The following is a 25547-nucleotide window of genomic DNA, read 5'->3' as shown; positions in this document are numbered from 1 at the left end:
GGATATGTTTCTCTGTTCTGTTGCTCTGTTTATTACTGTGCCAGAACCTTTCTGTTTTAAATACAGTAGGTTTATTAGTAAGATTTGGCATTGTGTAGGGCAGTTCTTCCCATACATTCTTTCTTTTCAAAAGTTTCTGGGCTGTTTTTATTTTTGTACATTACTTTCTTACACCTGAACTTTATTTAATGAATTTATTAACCCACACAAAATGCCATTGCGATTATGATTGTAATTACATTGAGTTTTTATTAATGTCCCTACATTATCAAGTCTTTTCAGTTTGATTGGATTGTTCAGGGATTTTATACTACATTTAATACTATATTTCTCACTGGAATGAAAGAATAACAAATAGGCCATTCTTGCACCTTATTACCCCTTTCCTCTCTCCCTGTGTTTTATTTAAATAATCGGGCATTTAAGATCCAGGTTTTTCCTCACAGTATGCTGTTTTATTTTTTTCAGTTTCCAGTATTCCTTACTAAAACTTGAATTATAGTCCTTAACCAAGTGATCATCATGGAGTTATATCTGCCTGTATACGTTCTTCGAGATTCATGGCTTCTCATTTCCTTGGGCATTTTTCTTTTTCTACCTGGAGATCTTTATTCTGATCCAATTTTCATTTGACCAGACTCTCCTGTTCTTCCTCAGGTAGTTTTTTAGAGAAGGTAAATGAATTGTACTTTGGGTTCTTCCCTGTTCAAAGAGTTTTTTTCCCTTCTTCTGTACATATTAGTGATATCTTGACTGTGCAGAAAGCCCTCCTCCACCTCTTCCTTTTGTTCTTTCTGGAACTCCTATTATTCTTACGTTATAGCTCCTAGATCTGTCCTCCATTTCTCTTACTTTTCACTCAAAATTTCTATTCCTTTTTCTTTTGCTCTGGGTTATAGTGATCATTTCTGCAGTTAATTTCTAAATTATTGATTCAGACTTTGACAGCATTCATTCTATTTTCACTCCCTTTATGGAATTTATTTCAGAAATCTTGGTCTTTTTTTTTTTTTTTTCCAGAGGACTTTAATGAGATCTTGCATTAGAGTATTTTTGTTGTTCTCTCCTGTGTCCTACATTCAGTCACTGTCAGCTTTTCTGATTCTTCACGTTGGTGTCCCTGGTTAAAACTGCCATCCCCTCTTCCACGCTCAGGAGTTTTTTAATGTCTGTTCCTCTTTGTCTGGATGGGGCTTGACGCCCCAGGCAACACCAGCAGGAATGTGTTTCCTCAGCAGCTGTGTAGGCCTGCCAGGCTGCTGCTTCTCCAGGCGGTGTTGTCTTGCAGTTGTTGAGAAGGAGGGATTGTCCCTTCCCAGTTAGCCTGAAGCAGATGGGTCAACAGGCTGGAACTACAGAGAATGCCGAAAGAATTCTTTAGAATTTTATCCTAGAAAGCTTGCTGAATTTTGTAGAGCTCTAAATAAATATTTTATCTGATGTCATTCTCCACACCAGAAGAAACAAGCATTTATACTGCCTAAAGCTTTTAAACAGATATGTCTTAACCCTGACCACATTTATCACAAGTAATCATTTTTCAAATTATGCAGCTATTTTAGAAATTCTTGCCTGTTATGGGAAACTAAAGTATGTATTAATTTAAATGCCAAAATATGTGTTGAACATAAAAGAATGTGAGTCGGGGAGACCAGTTAAGTGTTCACTAAATGTCAGGGAGCACAGATATGACTGACATTTGGAGGCACAATAACTAAATTGGTGATGTTTTAAATTGAAGAAAAGTTGAGATTTTGGATGGCTTCAGTTTTCTCAATAGAAGGAGAAGGCAAGACCTTTGAATGATTGGTCAGGATGATGTTGCCAGAGGTTTAAGAACACTGAGAAATCTCCAAATCTTCTGTTTTATGGGGAAAAGCATAGGAGTTTGATGGGGACGACTGTATGAATGGGTGAGCAACAGTAGGATTCCTAGAAAACACCAAATAACATATATTTGAGTGGGACCAGCCAGGTTAATTTTATGAATTTTTCTCTTTCAGCCTCCTTTGGTATAGGTCAGGAGAACAAGTGGACAAAAGACTTAGTTAAACCCACTAGTTTTTATGTTTACACAAATGACTACCTGGTTTTGTAATCTTTTCTCAAATTTAATAATTCTCTGGTTTTGTCAGTCTAGAGATAGTTGTGGATAATACTGTGTATAGCCTTAAAACTAAATGCTCCGATTATTTTAGGTATGATAAACAAAATGTATGATGAAAAAGGTGAACTTGGTTCTTTTCCTACTATACTTTTTTGATAAAGATATTACAATTTCATTTTAGTTCTTGTTATGGTTTTCTAATACTTTTAGAGCTTTTTAGGTCTTCGTTGAAAATGGTGAATTATTCTAAAGATTATTTTTCCTGTAAAATTACGATTTTTATGGGTTTGTCAGCAAACTATAGAGAATCCTAGTTTATAACTACAACTGTAGCAAGTTCTCCTGGATGCTCTTTTCAGCTCTGTTGAATTTGTATTACAGTTTTCTGAATTTCCGGATCCCATGTGGGGTTCTGATTACGTGCAGCTGTCCAGGACGCCGCCTTCCTCGGAGCAGAAATGCAGCGCTGTCTCGTGGGATGAGCTGAAGTCCATGGATTTACCCTCATTCGAACCTGCCTTCCTGGTCCTCTGTCGAGTCCTTCTGAATGTCATACACGAATGTCTCAAGTTAAGGTTGGAACAGAGACCTGCTGGAGAACCATCTCTCTTGAGTATTAAGCAGGTTTGTTTCAAAGACTGTTTAAAAATATTGAGCATTTATGACATTTTCCTACAGGCTCAGCACTTTTATTTTTAGGATTTTCGCCCTAATTGTTCTTTTCTCCATGCATTCTTCAAAGATGAGATGATGATTCCACCTCTCTATCTTCCACTTCCTCATTCGAAAAGGTTATGAAAGTGTGGTGCTGATATGACCCTCCATATCCTATTAGCATCAGTCTTTGGGGACTGGAAACTTAAAATTCACTCATAAGAGATAGTTTAAATTCTTAAATTCTTGTTGTTGTTGTTACGTAAGCAGGTAGATGCCTGCAGTACGCAGGGGTGGGATGTGTTTGGCCATTTTGCTGGCTTAGGCACCCGTATGGTTTAAGCCACAATGACAGCTTCTGCTTTCTTAATTATTATCAATTTGGAGCGGGATTTTCTAGTGAGTTTGCTACTCCAAGGGTAACAGAGAAATGGGTAGAAGCAGTTGTATCTACCACAGTGTGTGCTGAAGAGCGTTTATATTTATGCCTTATGATATTACCGTATTGACATTCACTATCTAAAATAACCATTTCAAATTTTGATGAAAAACAGTTACTATGTTTTGTGTGGACTGTGCTTGTCCGTCCCCGTGGAGTTTGAAGGGCCAGGAGCTCCTTGGCTCTGAATGGCAGGATGGGCAGAGGGGATGAGTGCAAGTTGAAGGACGGGCGGTGCGAGAAGTACGAAAGAGGACTTGACGCTGTTGGTTAAGTTAGGTGTGGAGCCGGGCGACTGATGGAACTGGAGGTGGAGTCCTGCACCTCACCGTCGTCGCTTCAGTTCTTATGGAGCACAGCCCGAGCTCTGCGTCCACTGGCGCACTACTCCCTTCTCACCATCTTGGTTCTAGTTACTTTCCTTCTGTCCACTTGGGCGACACTTTTCACTTGTCCTACATGTTGTAGCGGTTATTTAGGAAGTTTTGGTAAAATGCTTACCTCTCCTCCCCACAAAACAAATACATACTTCAGGAACATAAGCTGCTGAAACAAGGGGGAGTTTACGTTTTACTAAAGGGGCTGTTGTGAGGATTAAACAGTAATTTATGTTAAAACATTTTGCAAAGTAAAAAACCAATACTTAGATTAAGATAGCATTACTAGAGTAAAAATAAAATAGAAATTTTGGCTTTAATGCATTCAGATTGAGTTGTAAGCACCTAAGTGACATCTTTAACAGAAATTTATGTTAACACTTTTTAATGGATTTAACTCTAGCCGTTACTCTCTTACTGTGGGTAATTATTTTAAAAACATTTTGAAGGGGATCTTGTTGTAAAAGCAGTCCATGTTTATTTTAGAAAATTTGAAAAGTACGGAAAATGATAGATAAAAATGAAAGTTATCCTATTATTCTGCCATTCAGAGATAAGCACTGTAACATTTTGGTGTATTTCTATCCATTTATTTTTCTGTATGTACATACTTTCTGCACATATAATTTAAAATAAAAAAGAAAAGAATATGTGTTTTCATCCTTAAATTTTTTTCAGAAATAAGATTTTAAGTGGCTGCATTAGTGTTCTACCATATAAGTGCATCATAACTTATTTAATCCCCATTGTTGTTTTGAATAATATTGTGATAAATATATTTGTATGTAAGTTTTAGTCTGCCTCTCTGATTATTGCTTGAGTATAAAACGTAAAAATTAACTAGTGAGTCATACATTTTTAGATTCTAGAAAGTTTGTACCAGTTTACTTTCCCTGTAGCAGCACCGTGGATCCTTTCGTGTCTTGATAATGTATCTTAAAACTAGTGCAACTGTGATCTTGTCTCACAGTCCCTGCTGGTTAGAATTCGAGGGCGTGTGACCAGCGTGTTATTGATAGAAGGACAGTAAAGGTCCTCTCATTGCACCTTCCCTCCCTTCTCACAGTACCTCCTGGGCCTACACATGGCGGTTTCACTCATCCTTTTGTTTTCTTTCATTTTTCCCCCCTTGACCTCCATTTAATTTTATCAGATTAATCTTAGGTTTGTTTGTTTTTGTGATTGAGTTTTTTGATGGTAAAAGCCACAAATGACGGTAGGTAAACTTTGCTAAATTATTACAAAGGCCACCAGGCTCTGTGGTATGTAAGTATATTTGAATCTTTATTATGTTTTTGGTTAAAAATGACCAGTCGCATGAGGAAGTTTTTCTCCTGTATCCCTTGTCTTGTAATGTAAACTAGTAGAAAAATAGATCTTTTTCTGTAGAATTTATTTTCTATAAAAATTTACTTGTAGAACAACGTATTTTAGCAAATCAGTTTTCTGCCTGTATGTTTTTCTTTGTGTATTCATGCTGTACTGTTAAATACTTTTGTTTTCACTGATTTGTTTTATTTTAATTATTCAGTTGAGATCACTGAGATATTTATGTGAAATGAACTGACAAAGAATCTGGAAAATATTTTAGGGTTTTCAGAGGCAAGTTTCTCTTTCCTGAGCTTTTTGAGGATTTACGTGGAAAATGTGTGAAAACCGACAAATAATCTGGTCAGAGTGTGTGAAATGGTCGAACTTGTGCCTGTTGTCTTGCAGCTGGTGAGAGAGTGTAAGGAGGTGCTGAAGGGTGGCCTTCTGATGAAGCAGTACTACCAGTTCATGCTGCACGAGGTCCTGGACCACCTGGAGGAGACCGACTGCAACATCGACGCCTTCGAGGAGGATCTGCACAAAATGCTGATGGTCAGGACAGTGGGGAGAGATGTCTGACTTGTGTGTCTTCTCACACGCGCCGTGCTTCCCTGTGCTCTTCTAGCCTCTGTACTTCTGCCCCGGTTATTCCTTCCTGCTCACGATGTCTTCTCTCCTCCTTATCTGCCCACTGAAGATTTACTTTCAAGTTTTGTCTGACACTTTTCACCTTTCATGTGCATCTATCTATACCTTCTCTGAACTCTTACAGGGTTCTAATCATAACCACACTATTTAATACTTAGCGATGTACCACCTCTCTGTCCTCAGGTTTCCCTAATTAGGCTGAAGGCTGCACAAGCCAGGGGCTGTGAATGAAGTGCTTTTGTTTCTGTAAGGTTTGGTAGAGTGTTAGTACATAGTAAATCCATGTTAGAGTCATTAGGGTATGTGCACAGACGATTAATGTGGCAGGTTGATGAAATAATACAGAAAACAGCAAAGCTTGTAGGCATATCGTTTTTGGAATGCTTTCACCCTTGCTTGACATCTCACTGTGTCCTGCCTCAGGATGGCTGCAGCACCTCCAGACACCACCCTCACTTTCTAAAGAGAAAGGCAGAGGGGAAAAGTCTCCTTGCCAGCTAAGTCCAGAACAGCGAAAGCTCTCCTGGAAGCCCCACCCAACAGATGTCCCCTACATCCTACTGACCAAACCTTTGTGTGGCCCCTTCACTGTAATGGAGGCTGGGAATGCAAAGATTTAGCTTTTCAGCCTCTGTAGTAGAAGGAGAGAAAGAAGAGTGTGGCTGGGGAGGGACTTATATTTGGCATCTTACGAGAAATAATTTTGAGTCTGAAATGATTTCCTAATCGTTTGGGAGAATACATAAAAGACCAGAATGTGTAAAATGTAGCTACATTTTGAAATACTGTATATATTGCTTATGTCAGAAAAGTCTTTATCGTTGAAGAGTTAATGGTAAAAAACAGCAAGGAAATTAATTTTTCTCTCTGTGGATGATTAAACCAGAAGTTTAAAAAGACAAAATGTGCTTTGCTTTCCAAACTGTCTTAGATGGCTTTACAGGCGCACGCCGCACCTTTTACCACGTAATCGCTGAGGCAGGAAGGGTGAGAATTAGGCTGTGCCTTCCAGGTCATCCACCTCCAGCCCTTGGTGTGCCTGTGAGATGTCAGAAGGCTCAGTTAAGGGAAGTACCGAAATTCTCAGCTGGTTAGAGCTAGAAATGCTTAGGATTTAGTTTTGACTCTGCTGCCAATTTTCTGTGTGAGGCATCATGTGCCTTAGTTCATCTCCATAATTTCACAGATGAAGAACTAGAAATTATCGATAGTTTTAAAATTGTGCCCCGAAGTGTGCTAGATGGATTAGTGCAGGGGCATAGTTTGCAAACTGGTGGAGCCCAAACAAAGTCAGTGTTTTTGTCAGGAAGGGAGGAGCGTGTGGCCTTCGGAGAGGCGGTCACCTTGTTTGCTGCTCCACCTGCCCTCCTTTAGATGCGGAGGGCCCGTCCACGGCGAGTGAGAGCTGTGGTCTCTTGGGGTGTGAATGGTCAGTAGGCAGCAGGGCATGTCCCCATAGAGGACATACTGCCAGACAGTATCCTGTCCTGTAAGCCGGGGAAGACCGCCGAGTGAGAGATGGGTTAAAAGGGCGAGGGGAAGCAGTGATCAGCAAATTACGATGCAGGATATCTGTGACTGAGGGGTCTTTACTCTGTGCTGCATCATCCTTCTGACTCGAAACACGGAGGAACTTATGCATGCAGTTGCTTCCGAGGAAGTCACTGGTGAGTACTGGTTTGAGCCAGCAAAACCAGATGGAAGCTGTGAGCTTTCTTAGGTCATTTCCCTGGTCCTGGCCTTTAGAAACAACCAAAACAATAAACATAGTATGTGATGTAGGAATATGTGATAGACAGATTGAAGGAAATCACATAAAAAGAACTTAAAAGGAGTGAAAATATGAAAATGATGAACAAGATGTGAGAGTTGTAGGAGACACACAAGGGAGAGCTCAGACTTGCACAGTTAGTGTTCCTATAGAAGAATAAAGGACAGAGGAGCAGAGAAGACTCAATTTTCCATTCTAGAGATGTTATTGGGTGTCTGCTGTGTACCAGGCAGGCATCGTGCCGGGTCCTGCAGGCTCGGTAAGGAGCATAAACGCCCTCTTGGAGTTTAAGAACGATGGGGAAAATGACTGTTAAATAATTGTACAGACATAACATTACAACGGTGAAAAACATCAAAGGAGAGACACAGGTCCTTTATGGACTCTCACAGTAAGGTCTGAGTTCACGTGGCGGTGAGGCAAGTCTCTCAGGAAGGGACAGTTGGAATTTATCTGAAAGTTGCTGTGTGTGTTATAATCCAATTTATGTAGTAATAATTTGAAAGCTTACACAAAACAATACTGTATCTTGTAATTTGTGTAATAACAGATTATTTAAAAAAACATATAAACCAGAAGGGGACATACTAAATGCATAATTGTTACCTCTGAGGAGGGAGGAAAGAGAAGTGAAGAAAGAACCCAAGGAGAAATTAACTTTGTGATGTATTATTTCTCATCGAAAAAATATCTAAAGCCATTATGACCAAATATTAACATTTGTTCATTCTGGATATTATTTGTAAAAATATTTTAAAGCCACTTTACTTTTTAGTTAAAAAAAAAGCGCGCGAGAGAGATTGAAAGGAACACTTTGCTGAAAGAGAAGGGAGCAGATGCAAAGTTTCTGTGATGATGCAGGATAAGGGAAGCAGCTTTGGAATGAAAGTTCCCAGGAAAGCCTTGGGAAGGGACCACTGTGGCTGCAGTTAGAGGAACAGCCTGGGGGGATCCAGAGTCAATGGGAGAAGACCAGGCAGAGACTAGTCTAGTGGTGCACACGCTAGTCCCTGGATTGCAGTGGAATAGCATAAATTTAGGAAAAAGCATAAGGATTCGAAAGAAGAGAAGGAAGTGAAGTTGGCAGGACTCAGGGTTGGATTGGATATGGGGGAGGTATCGAGAGTGATTGCTGGCTGTCCAGTTTGTGCAGCAAGATGAATAGTGAAGATGGTAGGTCCAGTGAGAGTTCTTTAAATGGAAGATACCTGAGACCATTGGAAAGCCTTTGGCATTGATTTTGTTAAGGGTAAGAGATGAAAGAAAATTTCATACGTGTATATATATATAAGAGAAAGGAGAAGACTGATGGTGTCAGTTTCCTCGGGTATCACGAGGAAACGGGTCTCAAAACACAAGTGCTGGGCTTAGCAGGAAGCACAGCTCCTCTACTGTGAAAAAGGGAAGGATGGTAGGTAACAGCATGTAGGTTTCTGTTACTTGTTTCATGACGATGAGAGCTTTTATATCTAATGACTTAAAGTTTTTTTGTGAAGAGAGACGAGATCATCTGCTGAGAGTGGGTTAGGATGGGTTTTGGCAGTTTGAGGAAAATGGAGAAGTTTCAAACTTGTGGTTGTAGAGAGAAGGAAAGTGAGCTGAGCAGAGGTACAAGTATTACCAGAAATGTGTGCCGTGTGGTTGGTGAATGTGACTGTGTAGAAGAGCGACTCCCCCCTGTCGTGTGACTCGTGGCCCTCAGCTTCTGGGCTGTGCGGACGGGGAAGGGAGCTGGGCTCGTCTTGACAGGCAGGTGAGAAGAGGCAGGTGGGAAAAGGCAGTGTGAGCATTCCAGGAATGGCAAGGTGGAGGGCGGTGGCAGGGACATGAGCGTACGGACAGGAGTGCTGAATAAGGAGGACAGGGACCCAGGGAAGAGAGGAGTGAGTTGGAGGAAGAAGAGGAACCAGGGGACTGGAGTTCCAGATAAAGTGAAGAGAACAGTGTAGAGGGGGGAGTTGGGCAAACTGGAGCGAGGAGAGGAGGTTTTAACATCAGTGTGTTTGAATTGGGCTTTGGGCGGTTCTGGTATTGGCAGGATCAGAAACAAAACCTTGTCAGAGAGGAGAAAAGGTGGTTGAAACTGGAGGCCATGGGGGAACGGAACTGAAATGGTGTCAGGGCGTCGTGCACCTGATGTTAAGTCACACAGCTGGTGGCTGAGCCTGGGATGGAGAGAAGACTGAGTCACAGGCTGGAGTCTGACAACTGACGGGTAGTTGAAAATCAGTAGATGATGGTGTGCAGAGGGGGCATCGTCGATGGTCTATCTGACGACATCAGTCTTAAAGGGGTAGGGTATTTCTTTTGTTTTGTTTTTAAGTAAGACTGTGTAAGAGTGATGGTTTGAAAGTAGCAGTGGGGTGCACGAGGATGCTGACTGTTTGCAACCCTTGAGATATACTGTAAGATAGTTGTCCCTTGAGAGGGCTGTCAGGGAGAAGTGCAGCTCTCAGGACAGCCAGGTTTCAGGGAAGCCAAGGAGGTGAAGGAGCATTCCAGGAATGGAAAGGGAGGTCCTGGGCCCGCTGTACAAAAGACTTGTTTCATTGGGATGAGATGGTCATAGACCCATAAGTTGCAGGTTCCACACACACAGCTGTATTCATAGTGGACCCAGGACTGGAGATTCACGCTGCACAGCCTGGATGGAGGAGGACCCGGAATTATCCAAAGATAATTGGCAGTTTTCTTAAAATAAAGACCCCAGATTTTTGCCTGCTGAAAGTTATTGTTGGGTCTCAGAAAATATTCATTTCAGTGAACCCTAAGATGTAGCCTGGTGAAATAATTGAAATCCAAGACTAGAGAAAGGGTCCTGTAAACATCTACGCAGGGAAAGGAAGCCACCTTCAGGGAGCCGGGAGAGTGGTGATTAGTGGCATCAGTTTTCTTTATGCTAACAGGACACACTGTGTTAGAAGGCAGTAGAGTAATGTCTTCAAGGTTCTGAGGGAGAGAATGTGTAACTTAAGTATTTTATACCCAGTCAAGTTATCCTTTCAGTAAAAGAATCCACAAACAGTGATGTTTCATAATAAAACAATTGTTAACCTGTCTTGAGAAAATCTCCTTGATAGTAAAACCCTGCTAAGCGACAGATAAGTCAAGATAAGAATTTAGGACTGGGAAAGCTGTTGTAGAGGACTTGTGGTGGGCATAAACCCCACCTTAGAAAGATTGGGTATTTTGGTTATAGATCATAATCTATATGTCATAAACCTTGAAAAATTATATCACGAAAATCTGGATGTTGGGAAGGTATAGTGGGGAGAAGTGTGCTCATTTCCTCCTCTTAACACATAAGATACCATCTAAAGTTAAAATAAGTAATTAAAGAAATAAAGGTCCCAACCTCTTAAAGGAATGTTATTCACAATATATTAATAATGAAAATTTCTGTATGCTATTTTGATTTTTTTAACTTGATCGTACTTTTCTATACAGTGCAAATATTGTAGTTATTTTCTTAGTAACTTGCAGCAATTGTGAATACTGTGTTAAATTGCTGAGGAGCTGAGTTATACAATTAAAGAAAAATGCTCTTTTAGACATCAATTAGCAGCGATGCAGAATCTCGCTTCTCTCAGCTTCATGCCTCAGTGGTCCCTCTTCCACTCGCCCTTCTGATATATAGCTTTCCTGTTAACAGAGATGAAAGTTGTGGGTTGTTGAATTCTATTCTCAAATATCTCCTTTTACATTTTTGTATTTTAAGGTATATTTTGATTACATGAGAAGCTGGATCCAAATGCTACAGCAATTACCTCAGGCATCTCATAGTTTAAAGAATCTGTTAGAAGAAGAATGGAATTTCACCAAAGAAATAATCCATTACATCCGGGGAGGAGAAGCACAGGCTGGAAAACTTTTCTGGTAGGAATCCTTATACGCCTGTCTTCCTTTCTCACTTGTACTCCTGGTTTGCTCACCAGTTCTATTCTACATGTTTGAATGTTTAGTTACATGAAAATGATAATCATATCTTTTGTGTGCCCCTCTCCCAAGTGTTGTTATCCTTAGAGCAGTGGTTTTCAGCCAGGGGTGATTTGCCCCCTGGGGACATGTGGCAGTGTCTGGAAACAGTTCTGATTGTACTGACTGGGAGGGACTACTGTCATCTAGTGGGAACAGGCCAGGGATGCTGCCAAACATACTACAATGCGCGGGACACAGGACAGCCCCCCCAAACAAAGATGATCCACCCAAAATGTCAATTTTGAAGTTGAGAAATCCTGCCTTAGAATACACCCTCTTGGTTATACAAAAGAAGGAGAATTTAAGGCCTCTGACAAGTGGAGTAGACCTGTAGACCTTTTGTATCAGTCTTGGTGGGCACTTCCAAAGCCTAACAAGTACGTATTTTCACTGATACTGTTTTGGGAATGTAATACTAATCACAGAATCTCTTTATAAACTGGGTATTTACATATGGTGAAAGAATTGAAACGTAAACCAAGGAAAAGCATTAGGGAGGGGGGAGTGCTCACTGGTCTGTCTGTTCTAGGAAATGAATGTATCTTCTCGAGTACAGGCACCTGAATGTTGAATGTGGGGTGCGTGGTGTTTGCTGGGGGCCACTCCCCTGCCGACTGACTGAGGACCAGGCCTTTCCTTGGCTCTACACTCTGCTGCAGTTCTTTGGTGCTGCCTTCTCTCACTTGCCCCGTCAGCCATTTTATTTCTTCATTTCCATTTTATGAGTTCTTTTATACCCAGCTCGTGTTTCCCTCCCCTCCCTTTATGTGCACTCTTTAGGACTTCACCCTTTACAGAGTTCTCTTCTCACTTCAGAACCTCATTGTCCTCACTCGGATGGTCTTTGTTCCATGCTCAGCATCTCAGGATGTTGTATTTACTTTTCTGCCCTAACCACCAGTTCTTTTTATGTTTTCCTCTGTCTTTATTTTGAGTGAACAGTGAACTTGCTCTTGTCTCAGGACTCATCCAGTCCTTCAGGCCGAGGTTCCCAGTCTGTCCTGTTTTCCTATTCAGATTGGTTCTCATAGTCAGCCTTATGAAGAAATGCATTCACTACCATTTTCAGCATCTCTCCCCCTCTTAATTTTCCATTGTTCTGCTTTGCCTGTAATTTCTTCTGTTTGCATCTTCTGTTCTCAGACTGTCAAGCTTTGTTAAGGAAATTTTTTTACAAGGTTACTGTTTCATTTCACTACCAATTCTTGTTATATAATTTCTTTGTACCCTGTCAGTCTTTTTGTTTTTATCTTTTGCTTGTCCTTCAGGTTCCTTTCAGTGCAGTGTCTGGCCTTCAACTTCATATTCGTGTTCTGAGAAGCTCCAGAGCTTTTCCATTGCCTCTGCTTTGGGACTGTCCACCTGCACTGTTCTAGTTCTGGGCGTTTGTTGTGTTAGTGCAACATTCTGCTTCATACACTATTTCTCCCAGGTTCGGTCAGTCTTGACATTAACCCTGACTCCTTTCTTTCTCTCATACACCACCTCTAATTCCATGTGGCTGTCCCTTCAGAATACATCCAGAATCTGACCTCTGCTCACCACTGCCTATTTCCCCTCTTCCCAGACTGTTATTTCTTGTGTTGCTGTAGTAGCTCTCTTAAGTAGTCTCTCTGCTTCTGCCCTTCATCTTCTATGGTTTATTCTCAGTGATCTTGTTAAAATGTACATCAGACCATTTTTACCTCTGCTCCAAATATGCCAGTGGCTCTCCTCCTTACTCAAATTAAAGTGAGAATGCCTAAACAATGGCCCATAAGGCCTGGTACAGTCTGACTTTTCAGTTAATCTTTGTCCTCACCTCCTAGGTTCTCCTGTGCTTACTCTGCAGCCACAGGCGATTCCTTCCTGTTTTTCGTAGGCTGGGCCTGCTCGGTCCTCAGGCTCTTTGCACTTGCTGGTCCCTCTACTGGGACTGCTCTTCACCAGTTATTTCCATGACTCATTTCCCCACTTCCTATAGGTCTTTGGCCACGTGTTACCTTCTGCATATTAAAAGTTGAAATTCCTACCTGCAAGTACACCTTAGCTTTCTTCCCTATTTTATTTCTCTCCATAGAACTTATCAGTATCTGAAATACTATATATATATATTTTTAAATTTTATTTATTTATTTTTCTCCATTCACTGGAGGGATTTTATCTGTTTTGTTCAGTACTGCTTACTCCATAACAGATACTGAATATTTGTTGAATAAATTGATCCTGAATATCCTTGTATACTACTGCTCTTAAAAGCATGTTTCCAATCAGGACATTTTCCCACTCGGTTATTTTTAAAGCCCACCCTCTTTGCCTACCGAAGGACACTCACACAGTTACATGACATCCAGGGCCTTCCACAGCACGGCCCAGTTACCTTCCTGGTCTCATTTCCCCCTCCTCTGCTCTTTCCAGGTTGACAGTTTCTTTTCACAAACATGCCTCTTGCTTAACACATCATCATGCCCTTTGGTCATATTTATTGTTCTTCCTGGACTTTCCTTCCCCCTCCTCCATTCTCTTCTTGTCGGAGCCACTCTTCCCACTGTTGTAGTTGCTACAGTTCTGCATTGCCTGCAAGGCCCATTGAACTCATACCTTCAGCTGGGTTTGATCTCGCTCCTCAGACAGCTCCCGTAGCAGTTACCGTCTGCCCCATCCGATGTTGGTTGTAGACTTACCTGCTCTGTTTTACTAGGTTATAAGCTCCTTTTCATCATAGAAGCCAGTAAGCTGCTGTTGAGTTTTTACTAAACTCATTTAGATGGATTTTATATGCTTGGGTTTGCATTTTAACCCTAGTATTTAGATTGTATACTTGATGAGAAGCATCAGCTGATTAGAGTCGTTCATGTTTATTGACTATGAAAGCTGTGAGGGAAGTTTTTAAGAACAATTGCATTTAAGGACCTCACTTTATTTCTTACGCCATCGTTTAGTTCATTAAGCTTTTAAAAAATATCTCGTTGTAGATATATGTTTGAGGCCATTTTACACCATTTTGAACATGTGTTTAAGACGAAAATAACATTTGTGTGATAATTACATAGCTACTGTGAATGTAATTTAAGATTTTAAGGTTTATAATGAAAAACTGGTTGTTGAACAAAGGTACATACATTCCATAATAGAGATTTCTACTTGTTTCACATTAATCGTGATTTTATATTAAAAGAAAATTCTCACTGTCATTGATTTTTAAACTACTAAAATAATAGCTGAATCTTTGAGTTTCTCGTTCAAGAATTAGAATGAGTGAGGGCAGTTTTTCTTCTCTGGTTTACTTTTGTTGTTTTTGTTCCCTTAGTGACATTGCAGGAATGCTGCTGAAATCTACAGGAAGTTTTCTAGAATCTGGCTTACAGGAGAGCTGTGCAGAGTTTTGGACCAGTGCCGATGATAGTAGTGCTTCAGATGAAATAAGGTTGAAGTTGCATTTTCTTTCCTCTCCCATTTTTTATTTCATGTAGTTTTATTCTTGGTAATGAGCCTGAAATGAGCCTTGTTGAAACCAAATCATGTTAAACTTGAAGAACTTGGGTAGTAGACATAAAGGGATTTATTTCTTACTACTGTATTGTCTTTTTATATGATCCCTTAGTTATGGTTTTATGTAAAATTGTCTTTGAAGGTGACTTTTATTTAGCCTAATAAAAACAATGTCCTTCGAGAAAATGTTATTTAAGTTGACTAAAAATGAGTAGGGTAGAATTCGTTCACATGTTCTGGAATGTCTTTAATTAAATAATTGTTTCTGTCCTTTAAAGACTCTGTAGCAGTCCATGAATACATTTAATTGATATTTGGTACATTTTTATTGTTTTTATACTAAGCTTATCCCTTCTGTTGAACTTTAAGCTTGAGAACCCGAAACCATGGCTTGCACACCTACTGCATTTCCTCCAATTCTATGCAGATGGCATTGAGGATGAACCATGTTAAAGTGCTGTTTTTGTGGCATATGTAATACTCATATAGCTATTTAGTGGCCAGTTATCAGCAATATCCTATGAGTCAACATTAGGAAGTGCTCAGACAGAACTAACTTCTCTAGAGATGTTTTCTCTCACTTTCCAAAATTTGATAAAAAAACACATTTTTGGGTTTCAGAACACTGGGATGTCTTTATGCCAGGATTAGAGAAAGAAATGACCACATAGGCTCTCACCTGGTAAAATACCTAATAGCTGAGAAATGGGGTGAATTAGTTTGTAGAAGGTCTTGCAATTTTGAACGCAAACATGGAAGATTCAAAATACGAGAATTCAAGAATTAAGATGGTGAAGTAGAGAATGGGTCTGATAATGCCCTGATTGTTTACTAGGGATGGATCTAGACGTGGGTCCACGTGCAGTGATTTGTGGGGCTGACTTGTCCTGGCTGCAGAGAGGCCACGGGCCTTGTGCACATCCCTTCCCGAGTCATAGCTCAGTGATGTCCTGTTGGTGGATTGAAAACAGCTGTGATGGGAGTATTCCCACCATGAAAATTGGCAAACACCACACAAGACAATATCTTGGGGGGAGCAGGTTGTTACACGTTTGCTGGTTCACTACTATTATATACATATATTCCTTTTTAGTTAGATTATGAGCTGGGAGTCAAGAACTTATTTCAAACTCCAAGAATTATCCTAATGAAGCCTTTAGAAGATTGAGCATACTCCTGTTTGGAGGTTAAGTGTGCCTTCCTTATTTAAAAAATACAAGTACTTTCTAGAAGGCTGTGGGGAGCAAGGTTCTGAATATTTTGAATCCATTCCCAACAATTGCTAGCTTCTAAAATCTTCGTTCTTTATTAACGTGATTTGGAATTTGCTTCATCTGTATTGTGTATTTCTTGGCATACCGTAATGTATTCTAACTGGATTTCAATCAACTTGGCAGGAGATCTGTTATAGAGATCAGTCGAGCACTGAAGGAGCTCTTTCACGAGGCTAGAGAAAGAGCCTCCAAAGCACTTGGATTTGCTAAAATGCTGAGAAAGGTGAGTTAGCAATCCTGATTAGTTATTATTTTTTTCTTATTTTTCTTTTATTTTTTAAAAAGCTAACCCTAAAGAAGTTTCTTTGTAACTGTGATCCTAGGACCTGGAAATAGCTGCAGAGTTCATACTTTCAGCCCCAGTTAGAGACCTTCTGGATGTCCTGAAATCAAAACAGTACGTTAAGGTATGTATTTAAGGTGGCATAATTATTTTACCTTTCTTACTTTACTCTAAAACAGACAGACTTTTTCTTAAAGGTCTAGAGAGTAAATATTTTAGGCTTTGCAGTCCATATGTGGACCCCAATTTTAAGGCTGTTCCAAAATTTCCCAATGCAACAATTAGAAAAAGTTTTTCATACTTGACTTACTAACTTGTTTTAAGAATACAGAAGAAAAACCCCAAACATTTACTCATACAATATAATTTATCAAATTAGTTACACATATATATTTAAAATAATGTCTATAAAGTCATGTGTTGCTTTTAAGTAATTGCTTTTTCACCCTCACATTTCCTGAAACAATTCAGATTTTCTACGTGAATCTTTGACGTCAGTGTCCTGGCCATCACTAGACCCACGTTTTGACACGTCAGTGTCCTGGCCATCACTAGACCCACTTTTTGAGTCACCATGTTTGCTCCCATTTAAGCTGTTTGAGCTTAGTACTTTCAGAATATGTGTATGATGTCACGGGAAGTTATATCCCACATGTGTTTATGTGTGACTCGCACAACGTAATCACATATGCACCTTGTTCCAGTGATCTTTAAAAGGCTATTTACGGTGCCCCTGTCAAGGATAATTAGTGGATCTGTATTAACATCTTTTGCCTTTCACTGAGTCAGGTGACTTTCTCTTTCAAAGATGTCGTGCGGCCTATGCTCCCCTGGGATTCTGCTCCTGGTGCCGAAGACCCTAGTCACCAGTGCCCACTGCAGGGCGTTGCTCTGCGGGAGCAGTTTTGCATAAAAACTGCACTGCAGTGGCATTCACTGAGGTTGTTTCAGGCTGACATTCTTCCCCTGATGAGTGTTCTCTTTGTTGTTGAAAATAAAGAGATTGGAGGATTCCTTGTATGAGGAGAAACTTTACCAAGCCTCTCCCCCAGTATAGTCACACTCTCCCTCCTCCAGTCACACTGAACTGAGTTACAGTCGGCTCTCCGTATCTGCGGGTTCTGCAGTCGCTGATTCAACTAACTGCAAATTGAAAATAGTTAGGAAAAAAACATTCCTGAAAGTTTCAAAAAGCAAAACTTGAATTTGCAACATGCTGGCAACTGTTTACCTAGCATTCACATTGTATTTGGTATCATAAGTAATCCAGAGATGATTTGAAGTATACGGGAGGTTGTGTATAGGTTACGTGCAAATACTACGCCACTTGATATAAGGGACTCGAGCATCCACAGATTTTGGTATCCGAGGGGGTCCCGGAACCAGGCCTCTGTGGATGCCCAGGGACGACGGGACTTGCCGTTCCCTTCATAGCTCTAATTAATGCCTTTCCCACATCTCCTTGCCCAAACCCACTTGACTTTTTCTAGGTTTTTTTTGTTTTGTTTTTTAAATAACATTTCTATAATATACTATGTTCTTTAATTCAAGATTTTGGATTGTTTCTTTTCCAGGTACAAATTCCTGGCTTAGAAAACTTGCAGGTGTTTGTTCCAGACACCCTTGCTGAGGAGAAGAGTATTATTTTGCAGTTACTCAATGCAGCCGCAGGAAAGGACTGCTCGAAAGACTCATACGAACTACTAATTGACGCCTATCTGCTTCTAACGAAACATAGTGACCGCACTCAGGACTCAGATGGCAGCTGGGCCACGTGGGAGGCACAGCCTGTCAAAATTGTGCCTCAGGTGGAGACTGTCGATACCTTGAGAAGCATGCAGGTCTGTCTCACTCCCAGTCCCTGCCCCACCGTTCCCCACCCTGCCTGGAAGCAGTATTGCTTACTTAAAATACTTTTAGGAAAAAGGAATTGTTAGCAGCTCGTGAATGATTGGTTTAAGCAGTCTCAAGTATCCACTTCCCCAAAATAGACCTTGATGTGTTGATAGATAGTTTTGTAGCATTATTGTACTAAAATATTCGGGCAAATTCTTTAAGTATGTTCAATTATACCAAAATATTTGAAAAGTTTTATTTATATCTTTCCTTACTCCAGCCATGTGTGTAGTTAGATCCAACCACCCCTGACCTGAAAGGAGTTATCTACTCCTTTAACTTGTAGTTGCAGAAATCCCAGTTCTCCGAGTACTCTGATTTGCTGGCTACTTAAGTTTTCATTTTTGTAGTCAAGGTTTTCACCTGCCTACCTAACAGGGATCCCATGACAATCTGTGTAACTCAGTAATTCAAACTGTAAGAAGCCTCCTCATGCCTCTGTGTTCAGCTCTGGAACAGCGGTGGTGAGTGCACATGTGCACCTCGAACTCAGCCAGACCAGAGCTGGGCGCCCTGACCAACTGTCCCCTCAGCTCTACGAATCTGCCTTCTCTCTTGTATTCCCTGTCTCAGTGACTGGTGCTCTGTCCACTCAGTTGTTTAAACCAGGATGTGACAGTTCATATAATTTCAGCCTCCCCCCACTTCCACTTAGTCACTAGCCCAGCACCGAAGCCTTTCTAGTAAACGAGCCTTTCTCTGCATCCCCAGAGCAGCTGCCGTGGTCAGACCTTATCACCCCTTTCCTGGACTGTTGCAGGGCCCTCCTTGCTTCAACCCTCGCCTTCCCTCCCTCCAGTTCTGTATTTGTTCGCTTGTTTTGGTACTTCCAGAATGATCCTTATAATTCATACATCTCATCACAGGTCTACTCAAAATACTGCAATGACCATCACTTCAGGAAGACAAATAATAAAGTCTTGGTTTCTGTTTCATGCAAGGCCCCTCATCTCATCCCACTCTTATTCCTGCATTTTCTATCTCCACATGCTGCTTCAACACACACACAAACACACACTCTGCTCCAGGAGTAATGAATCTCTTGGAGTTCTAGCATACTTCAAAGACTTCATGCCCACATAATTCCGTGGGACTCCTCCCCATTGCGCTGGAGATCAGAACCGTCAGTGCCCCCTGCAGTGTGCTGCTCCATGGGAGCAGCTATGCTTGACAACTACTTTCTGATCAGATGGTTGCTGGCCTGGTGGCCCTGAGGTTGGTCTTGTTTTGAGACTGGGGGTTGAACTAGAGTGGAAAACTAAGTGGGTCTGTGTTTAAGCCCTGTGCTTGCTTTTCCTCCCAGGTGGATAATCTTTTACTAGTTGTCATGGAGTCTGCGCATCTCATAATTCATAGAAAAACTTTCCAGCAGTCCACTGAAGGACTCATGACTCTACGCCAGGAGCAGACATCCAGTCAGCCCGTCATCGCCAGAGCTTTGCAGCAGCTGAAGGTAACTAATTTATTTACGTTTGGTGTAATGCTAGGGAAGAATCAGTTTGTTATAATTTAAGTCACTCCAGGGACTTGAACTCTTACAGTGTCCTCCCCACTCTCCCTCTCTTCCGTTTTCCCATGTGTCTTAAGTTAAAAATTTCTTGGATCTTTCTTGGAACTGTGTAACATTAGAATTGGAGAGGCTAAAAATTTGAATCGTCACATGACTTCTTAATGGTCCCGTGGTCGGTTGGGATTGGCCTTTTAGATCTCCTCGTTCCTAATCCAAGTTTATTTCTCCTTTAGCAATTACCAGTACTTACTAGAGGCACCTAAGTCAAAAATGTGTAATTTAAAAGAAGAGTGAGTTATTCTTTCATTCAGTCAAATTAATTGAGAAAGCTAGTTGCAGACAGGCAGAAAGGCCTTCAGGTTCATGACAAGGCAGAGCCTTGCCTTCTCTGCCATTATTTCCCATTTTCACCCGCTTCCTATTTTGCACTCCATTTATCAGTCTTGGTCTCATGCACACTTTCCCGCAGCCCATCAGTCTTCTCAGTCACATTAAGGCTTGACTTCTTGAAGAAGAAGGACTTCTTGAAATTACAAGTAGTTTTGATAAACGTTTGTTTTCCTTTTGTCAATCTGATTTGTCTTATTTATCTATAAACATTCTTTCTTTCTTTTTTTTTTTTTCTATAAACATTCTTTCTTACAGATTGTCACCCCACTCAGATACCAGGGCAGGGGACTTTTGTTTTTTCTTTTAGTTTGAGTTAATGAATTCTGGAGAGTACAAAATTATATAAGATATTGATTATTCTTGAGCTTAAGGAACTTGTAGCCTTAAGGATCTAAACTGTCACACTAAAGTACAGAGGAGGGAGAGATTAGATCCTCCTAGTAGCATCTGGGAATTGCTGCCATGGAGGCATTTCAGCTTGGGAGTATTTCAGAAGATGCAAATTGGGAAGGGACCAATAAGAGAAACATTTGGGCATCGGTGTGTGAGGACCAGGGTTATGAGAAGGCTCGCTGAATATCAGGCGGTCTGATTTGCTTGGATCTTGGTGTATACAGTGGAAAGTAGTGAGAGAGGAGGTTAGTAAAATCAGGTGGGCAAAAATCAGGCTGTTGAGAGATTTTGGATGTCATCTTCTAAGCCCCAGAGAATTGTCAAAGATTTTGGAAGAATATTTTGGAACACTATGTAGAGGAACTACCTGATAGAGACGTGTACATATGTGTGTGTTTAAGGGTGGGTGGAAAGGGGACCCAGTTTGGAGCTGTTGTACTATTAATTAGGGAAGAGAAAAAAGCTTGAGCTAGGGCAGGGTTTCTCAACCCCCATACTGGTGACATTTTAGGTCAGTCAATAATTCTTAGTTTGGGGGAGCTACCCTGTGTGTTGTAAGATGTCTGGCAGCATCCCTGGCCTCTGCACAGTAGATGCCAGTAGATTTCACAACACCCCCCCACCCCATGTTTGGACAACCAGAAATATCTCCAGACGTTGCCAGTGTCCCCTGGGGTGGTAACATTGGTCTCGGTTGAGAACCCCTGAGCAGGGGGATAAGAAGGACAGTACGACTAATAACACTGTGGAGGTCATTTAGAAATCATAGTTCACTCTGTGGAATTGAAACCGTACTTACACTTGAGCAACCACCGAGGGGAGAAAACAACTGGTGGTTGATAGGCAGAATATCGAAGCTGTAAGCATCTATTCAAAGACCACCTTGTAATTAGGCATCATATTTTAAATGGACTGTTTTCCTCTTGTATTTCTTAAGTTTTTAAGAATACCTAATACAAATAAAAATGAAAATACTAATTTTTTTTCTATTTTTGGTCATTCCTTTTGAATAACCAAAATAAATATGACTGGAATATATTACAATGGTCAATGTCTGTGTGATGATGAAAGAAATCTTCCTCTAAAATACAGTAAGTATTGTGTGATTTGTTTCACTTCGGATTAATTGTGGTTTGGGATTCTTTAGAATGATGCATTAGAGCTTTGCAACAGAATAAGTGATGCCATTGACCGAGTGGACCACATGTTCACTTCAGAATTTGACGCTGAAGTTGATGAATCTGAATCTGCTACGTTGCAGCAGTATTATCGAGAAGCCATGATTCAAGGGTACAATTTTGGGTTCGAGGTAGGTACAAAATAAGAGGAAAAACACAGTACAATTTTGCGATTGCTTTGTAACTTACTTACAGAAAGCATTAGGAATCTTGTACAGCAAATCTCATGATCTCATTATTGTAATCACAGCTTAGTCAAGAATGTCATCTTACATCCCTGTTGAATATCAGAAATGCTGGGTTACTTTTAAACTGTCAGATATTTACTCAGTTTTTATTTTGTGTTAACAGCTATCCACTTACATTTAAAAACCTTCTTTAAGAGATGTTTAATATCATAAAAGCATATTCTTAATTTCAACTTATGAGGAAGACATTTGTGAAATTGCATTTTAAGACATTATTTTCTCTATAACTCTTCACACTCTTTTTAGAATATGTGAAGTTCATTGGCTTTTGCTTTTCGTTTTTAGAAAAATGGCATTTAAACAGCATTATAGTGTTTAGGTATTTGTATAATGGTTTTCTTCTTAATCTTGATATACGTGAAACCTTCTTACAGTATCATAAAGAAGTCGTTCGTTTGATGTCTGGCGAGTTTAGACAGAAGATAGGAGACAAGTATATAAGCTTTGCCCGGAAATGGATGAATTACGTCCTGACTAAATGTGAGAGTGGTAGAGGGACAAGACCCAGGTAATGACCACATAGGGTGGCTCCTTCATGAGCCATGTGGGGTTGCTGATACTTCATTCTTATGTTTTATGTGGGATTTCTGAGCAGATGACACAAAAAGCATTTTGAACTCTTTGGTGATCAGTGTTTTTCTTCCTTTTTTTAAAAAACAAACCTATTTACATAGAAACCCCCATAACTCTTGGAAAACTTTTTCTTTTGTAATTGTTCCAAAATGAGTTATCTTTAAGCAGTTCACATTCTCCCTGGACAGGTCTTCCTGATTGCTAATCTTCTTTTCTCCTTCATGAAATTTATGCCTCTTATTTAGTGTAAATGGAAAAGAAATTGGTAACCTGTTCCTTTACTAAAAAGCTATTTGTCTTTCTCAAAACATGATGTAAACTTACTCAACACGAGGCAGATGACAGAGACACAAATGCGTTTTGTCCTAGATGGTAATTTTCCAATCAGATTACTTTTCAGGGTTGTATAGACTAAAATGACTATGGTGTTTGCTTGATGGTTTTGTGACTCTTGAACTTTTCCTCGTGACAGGTGGGCAACTCAAGGTTTTGACTTCCTGCAAGCCATTGAACCTGCTTTCATTTCAGCTTTACCAGAAGATGACTTCCTGGTATGGGATATTCTGAAGTGTTTTTCCTTAAAAAAAACCCAAATAAGTTGATCACTCTCTATTTCTGATGGTGTATCTTTTTATTAATTTAAAAGCGGTTCTGAAATATTTTCACATAATTGTCATGATAATGCCGAGAGGTTAAAGCACTAATAGCAGAGTAGGACGTTCAGTGCTCTTTTTATAACAATGTTGTCCAGCTGACCACGTCAGTGTACGGTTGTTCGTGCAGCCTGGCACTTACAAAACACGTGTCGGTTTTGTATTTTGTAAAGTGCCGCTGCTTTTTAGCAGCTCCATGAAGAGCAAGGAATAGCTGTTTCACTTCAGTGTTAGTCGCCGTGCAGCACGCGGGATATTAGTTCCCCAACCAGGAGTTGAACCCACGCCCGCTGCAGTGGAAGCACAGAGTTTTAGCCACTGGACCGCCAGGCAAGTCCAGTGTGCGTCATTATAGAGCATAATGGCAAATGTTAAGTATTATCACCAGTATCCAGATAAATTCCATCAGATCAGAAAGATGTTTTTCAAATGTGAATTCACTCATTTTAGCCTCCAAATAGTAGAGGAGATTACAGGAGTCCTTCGCTTGTGTACATCATGGCATTATGGGGAGCTGATAAAAAATGGAATTGTATATTATCTTAAATTATGTACGATTTATGTTTATACCTATTTTCTTTTAAACTAACTTTGAAAATATTTACTTAAGGATAGCCTGTTTTCTTTTAAATATACCGAAAGCCTAATTTGTGCGACTTATATAATTGAGTGTACATTTTTTCTCTTTTCCTTTTCCATTTCCTTTGGTTTCTAGAGTTTACAAGCCCTGATGAATGAATGCATTGGCCATGTAATAGGAAAGCCACACAGTCCTATTACAGGTTTGTACCTTGGTAAGAAACCAGTTAGAGCGTCTCTCCTAGAACCTACTGGTTTGGGTGAGCACATTGTCTCATCATTGCAGTTATTTAAAATGCTATAGAGGTTCTCTGAGAATATTCAGGAAAATGACAATGAATTTAACAGGAAGATTAAAATGCAAGCACAAGGTGGTCTATGCTTGCCCACAGTATTTAGTTAGCTACAGGTTTTTTCTTGTTACACCAACACTCTCATTCTGTTCTCCCCCCTAAATTCTTTTCCCCTGGGTAGGAGAGACTTAGAGAAATAGTTGTCTGGTAAGAAGCAAGGCCTTTCTTGCTGCAGGTGGGTGAGTATAATTGTTCTGCCCTTCCTTTCTCACCTTTTGAAGGAGAATGAGTCTGTTTTCTTCACAGCTTTCCAAAGTACCCATTCCTCACTAATGTAGAAAATTCCTAATTGCTCCCCCCCATTCCTATTTGGTGTTACTTAAAAAAAGAAAACAGTTAAGTTCTGCTGTAATATACTTAAATTACAGTTTTCAGTTCCAGTCGATATGTAGCTTTACAGTGTATGTTGAAACTTTAAAACAAAATATGTATCAGAAAACAGCTGTCTTACCCTATTCTTGAGATAGTAAACCAAAGCAAAACTATATTTATATGTAATAAACAACCAAAAATGAAAACTTAGAAATCTTAAACATGTCACTTACACAAAAGAAAATAATTGATGAATGGTAAATTTATCGAGCAGCAGCTGTATCTTAAAGGGTACTTGCTAGCTACTGAAAGTTTAGTAGACCAGGTCTTAATGCTTGATTTCTTTAATCTTTAAAATTCACCCAGTTTATACCTCTTTTTCTCCCAAGGCTGCTATGAAATGAAAGTTATCATTTATAAAACTATTTGAACATTTTATATAAAGCGTGCTATATTCTCATCAGTCTTTTGATTAAGCGTATTATCATAAATACTTTGAGTTTCTGATTTCCCAAAATATTTCTCTAAGAATACATGATAAATAATTCAGTAAAAATTACTTCTTTGAAGTATTTTATTACATAAGGAATCATTTTCATTGTAGAAAAACATTACAACGTAGAAAACGTATGTAGTAAACATACATGGAGAAAAATATTACAAAGGGAAAAAAACCTCATACCCACATAGTCCACAGGTCGTCACTGCTAGCATGTGAGCCGCTGACTCTGCCTGGCCCCACACTGCGGGCGGGACAGTCGGTTCGCAGCACTCTCTGTGGGCACGACTTGGCCTTCGTCCTCTCAGCCACTGGGATGGTGAAACTGCACTGGACGGAGAGCCAGGTTGCCTGGCAGTTGAGTGACCTGGGGCTGCTCACTGAACATCTTTGCGCCTCCCCTACTAATGCTTAAAATCAGATGCTAATGAGGGTTCAATACTGTAATGACATTTTGTAAATTGTAGCGTTCTACACATGGCAGGAGTCATCATTTGGTTTTGTGCTCTTTCCTTACAAGAGGAATTAATGACAGTGAGAGCATGTTGTTGTCGTCGTTGCTGCTTACTCCTTTCTCTCCCCCTGCTCTACCCTCATAAGGATGGGTAGATAGACACTCTGTCATTGTAAGCAGATGGTAAGAGTCTGGT

General features: G+C 40.2%; 1 protein-coding gene across 9 annotated transcripts in view; it reads left to right on the top strand.

Moving 5' to 3' along the window:
- The window catches only part of MAP3K4 (mitogen-activated protein kinase kinase kinase 4), a 112548-nt gene that overhangs the window by 66087 nt on the left and 20914 nt on the right, over positions 1 to 25547 (top strand). For 5 of the 9 annotated variants that reach the window (XM_067701582.1, XM_067701589.1, XM_067701584.1 and 2 more), the window contains 12 exons: positions 2489 to 2731; positions 5294 to 5440; positions 11026 to 11183; positions 14575 to 14691; positions 16154 to 16253; positions 16354 to 16437; positions 17888 to 18154; positions 19513 to 19662; positions 21650 to 21811; positions 22303 to 22436; positions 22974 to 23052; positions 23870 to 23948. In XM_067701582.1, the coding sequence (XP_067557683.1) occupies positions 2489 to 2731; positions 5294 to 5440; positions 11026 to 11183; positions 14575 to 14691; positions 16154 to 16253; positions 16354 to 16437; positions 17888 to 18154; positions 19513 to 19662; positions 21650 to 21811; positions 22303 to 22436; positions 22974 to 23052; positions 23870 to 23948 (1720 nt within the window). The remainder of the gene's footprint in view (positions 1 to 2488; positions 2732 to 5293; positions 5441 to 11025; positions 11184 to 14574; positions 14692 to 16153; positions 16254 to 16353; positions 16438 to 17887; positions 18155 to 19512; positions 19663 to 21649; positions 21812 to 22302; positions 22437 to 22973; positions 23053 to 23869; positions 23949 to 25547) is intronic. The other 4 variants (XM_067701590.1, XM_067701585.1, XM_067701588.1 and 1 more) reach the window with 1 other exon arrangement.

Source organism: Pseudorca crassidens, chromosome 13 (genome assembly GCF_039906515.1).
Source record: "Pseudorca crassidens isolate mPseCra1 chromosome 13, mPseCra1.hap1, whole genome shotgun sequence".
Taxonomy (NCBI): domain Eukaryota; kingdom Metazoa; phylum Chordata; class Mammalia; order Artiodactyla; family Delphinidae; genus Pseudorca; species Pseudorca crassidens.
Note: the sequence above shows the minus strand (reverse complement) of the source record. Positions and strands in the feature narration are given on the sequence as shown.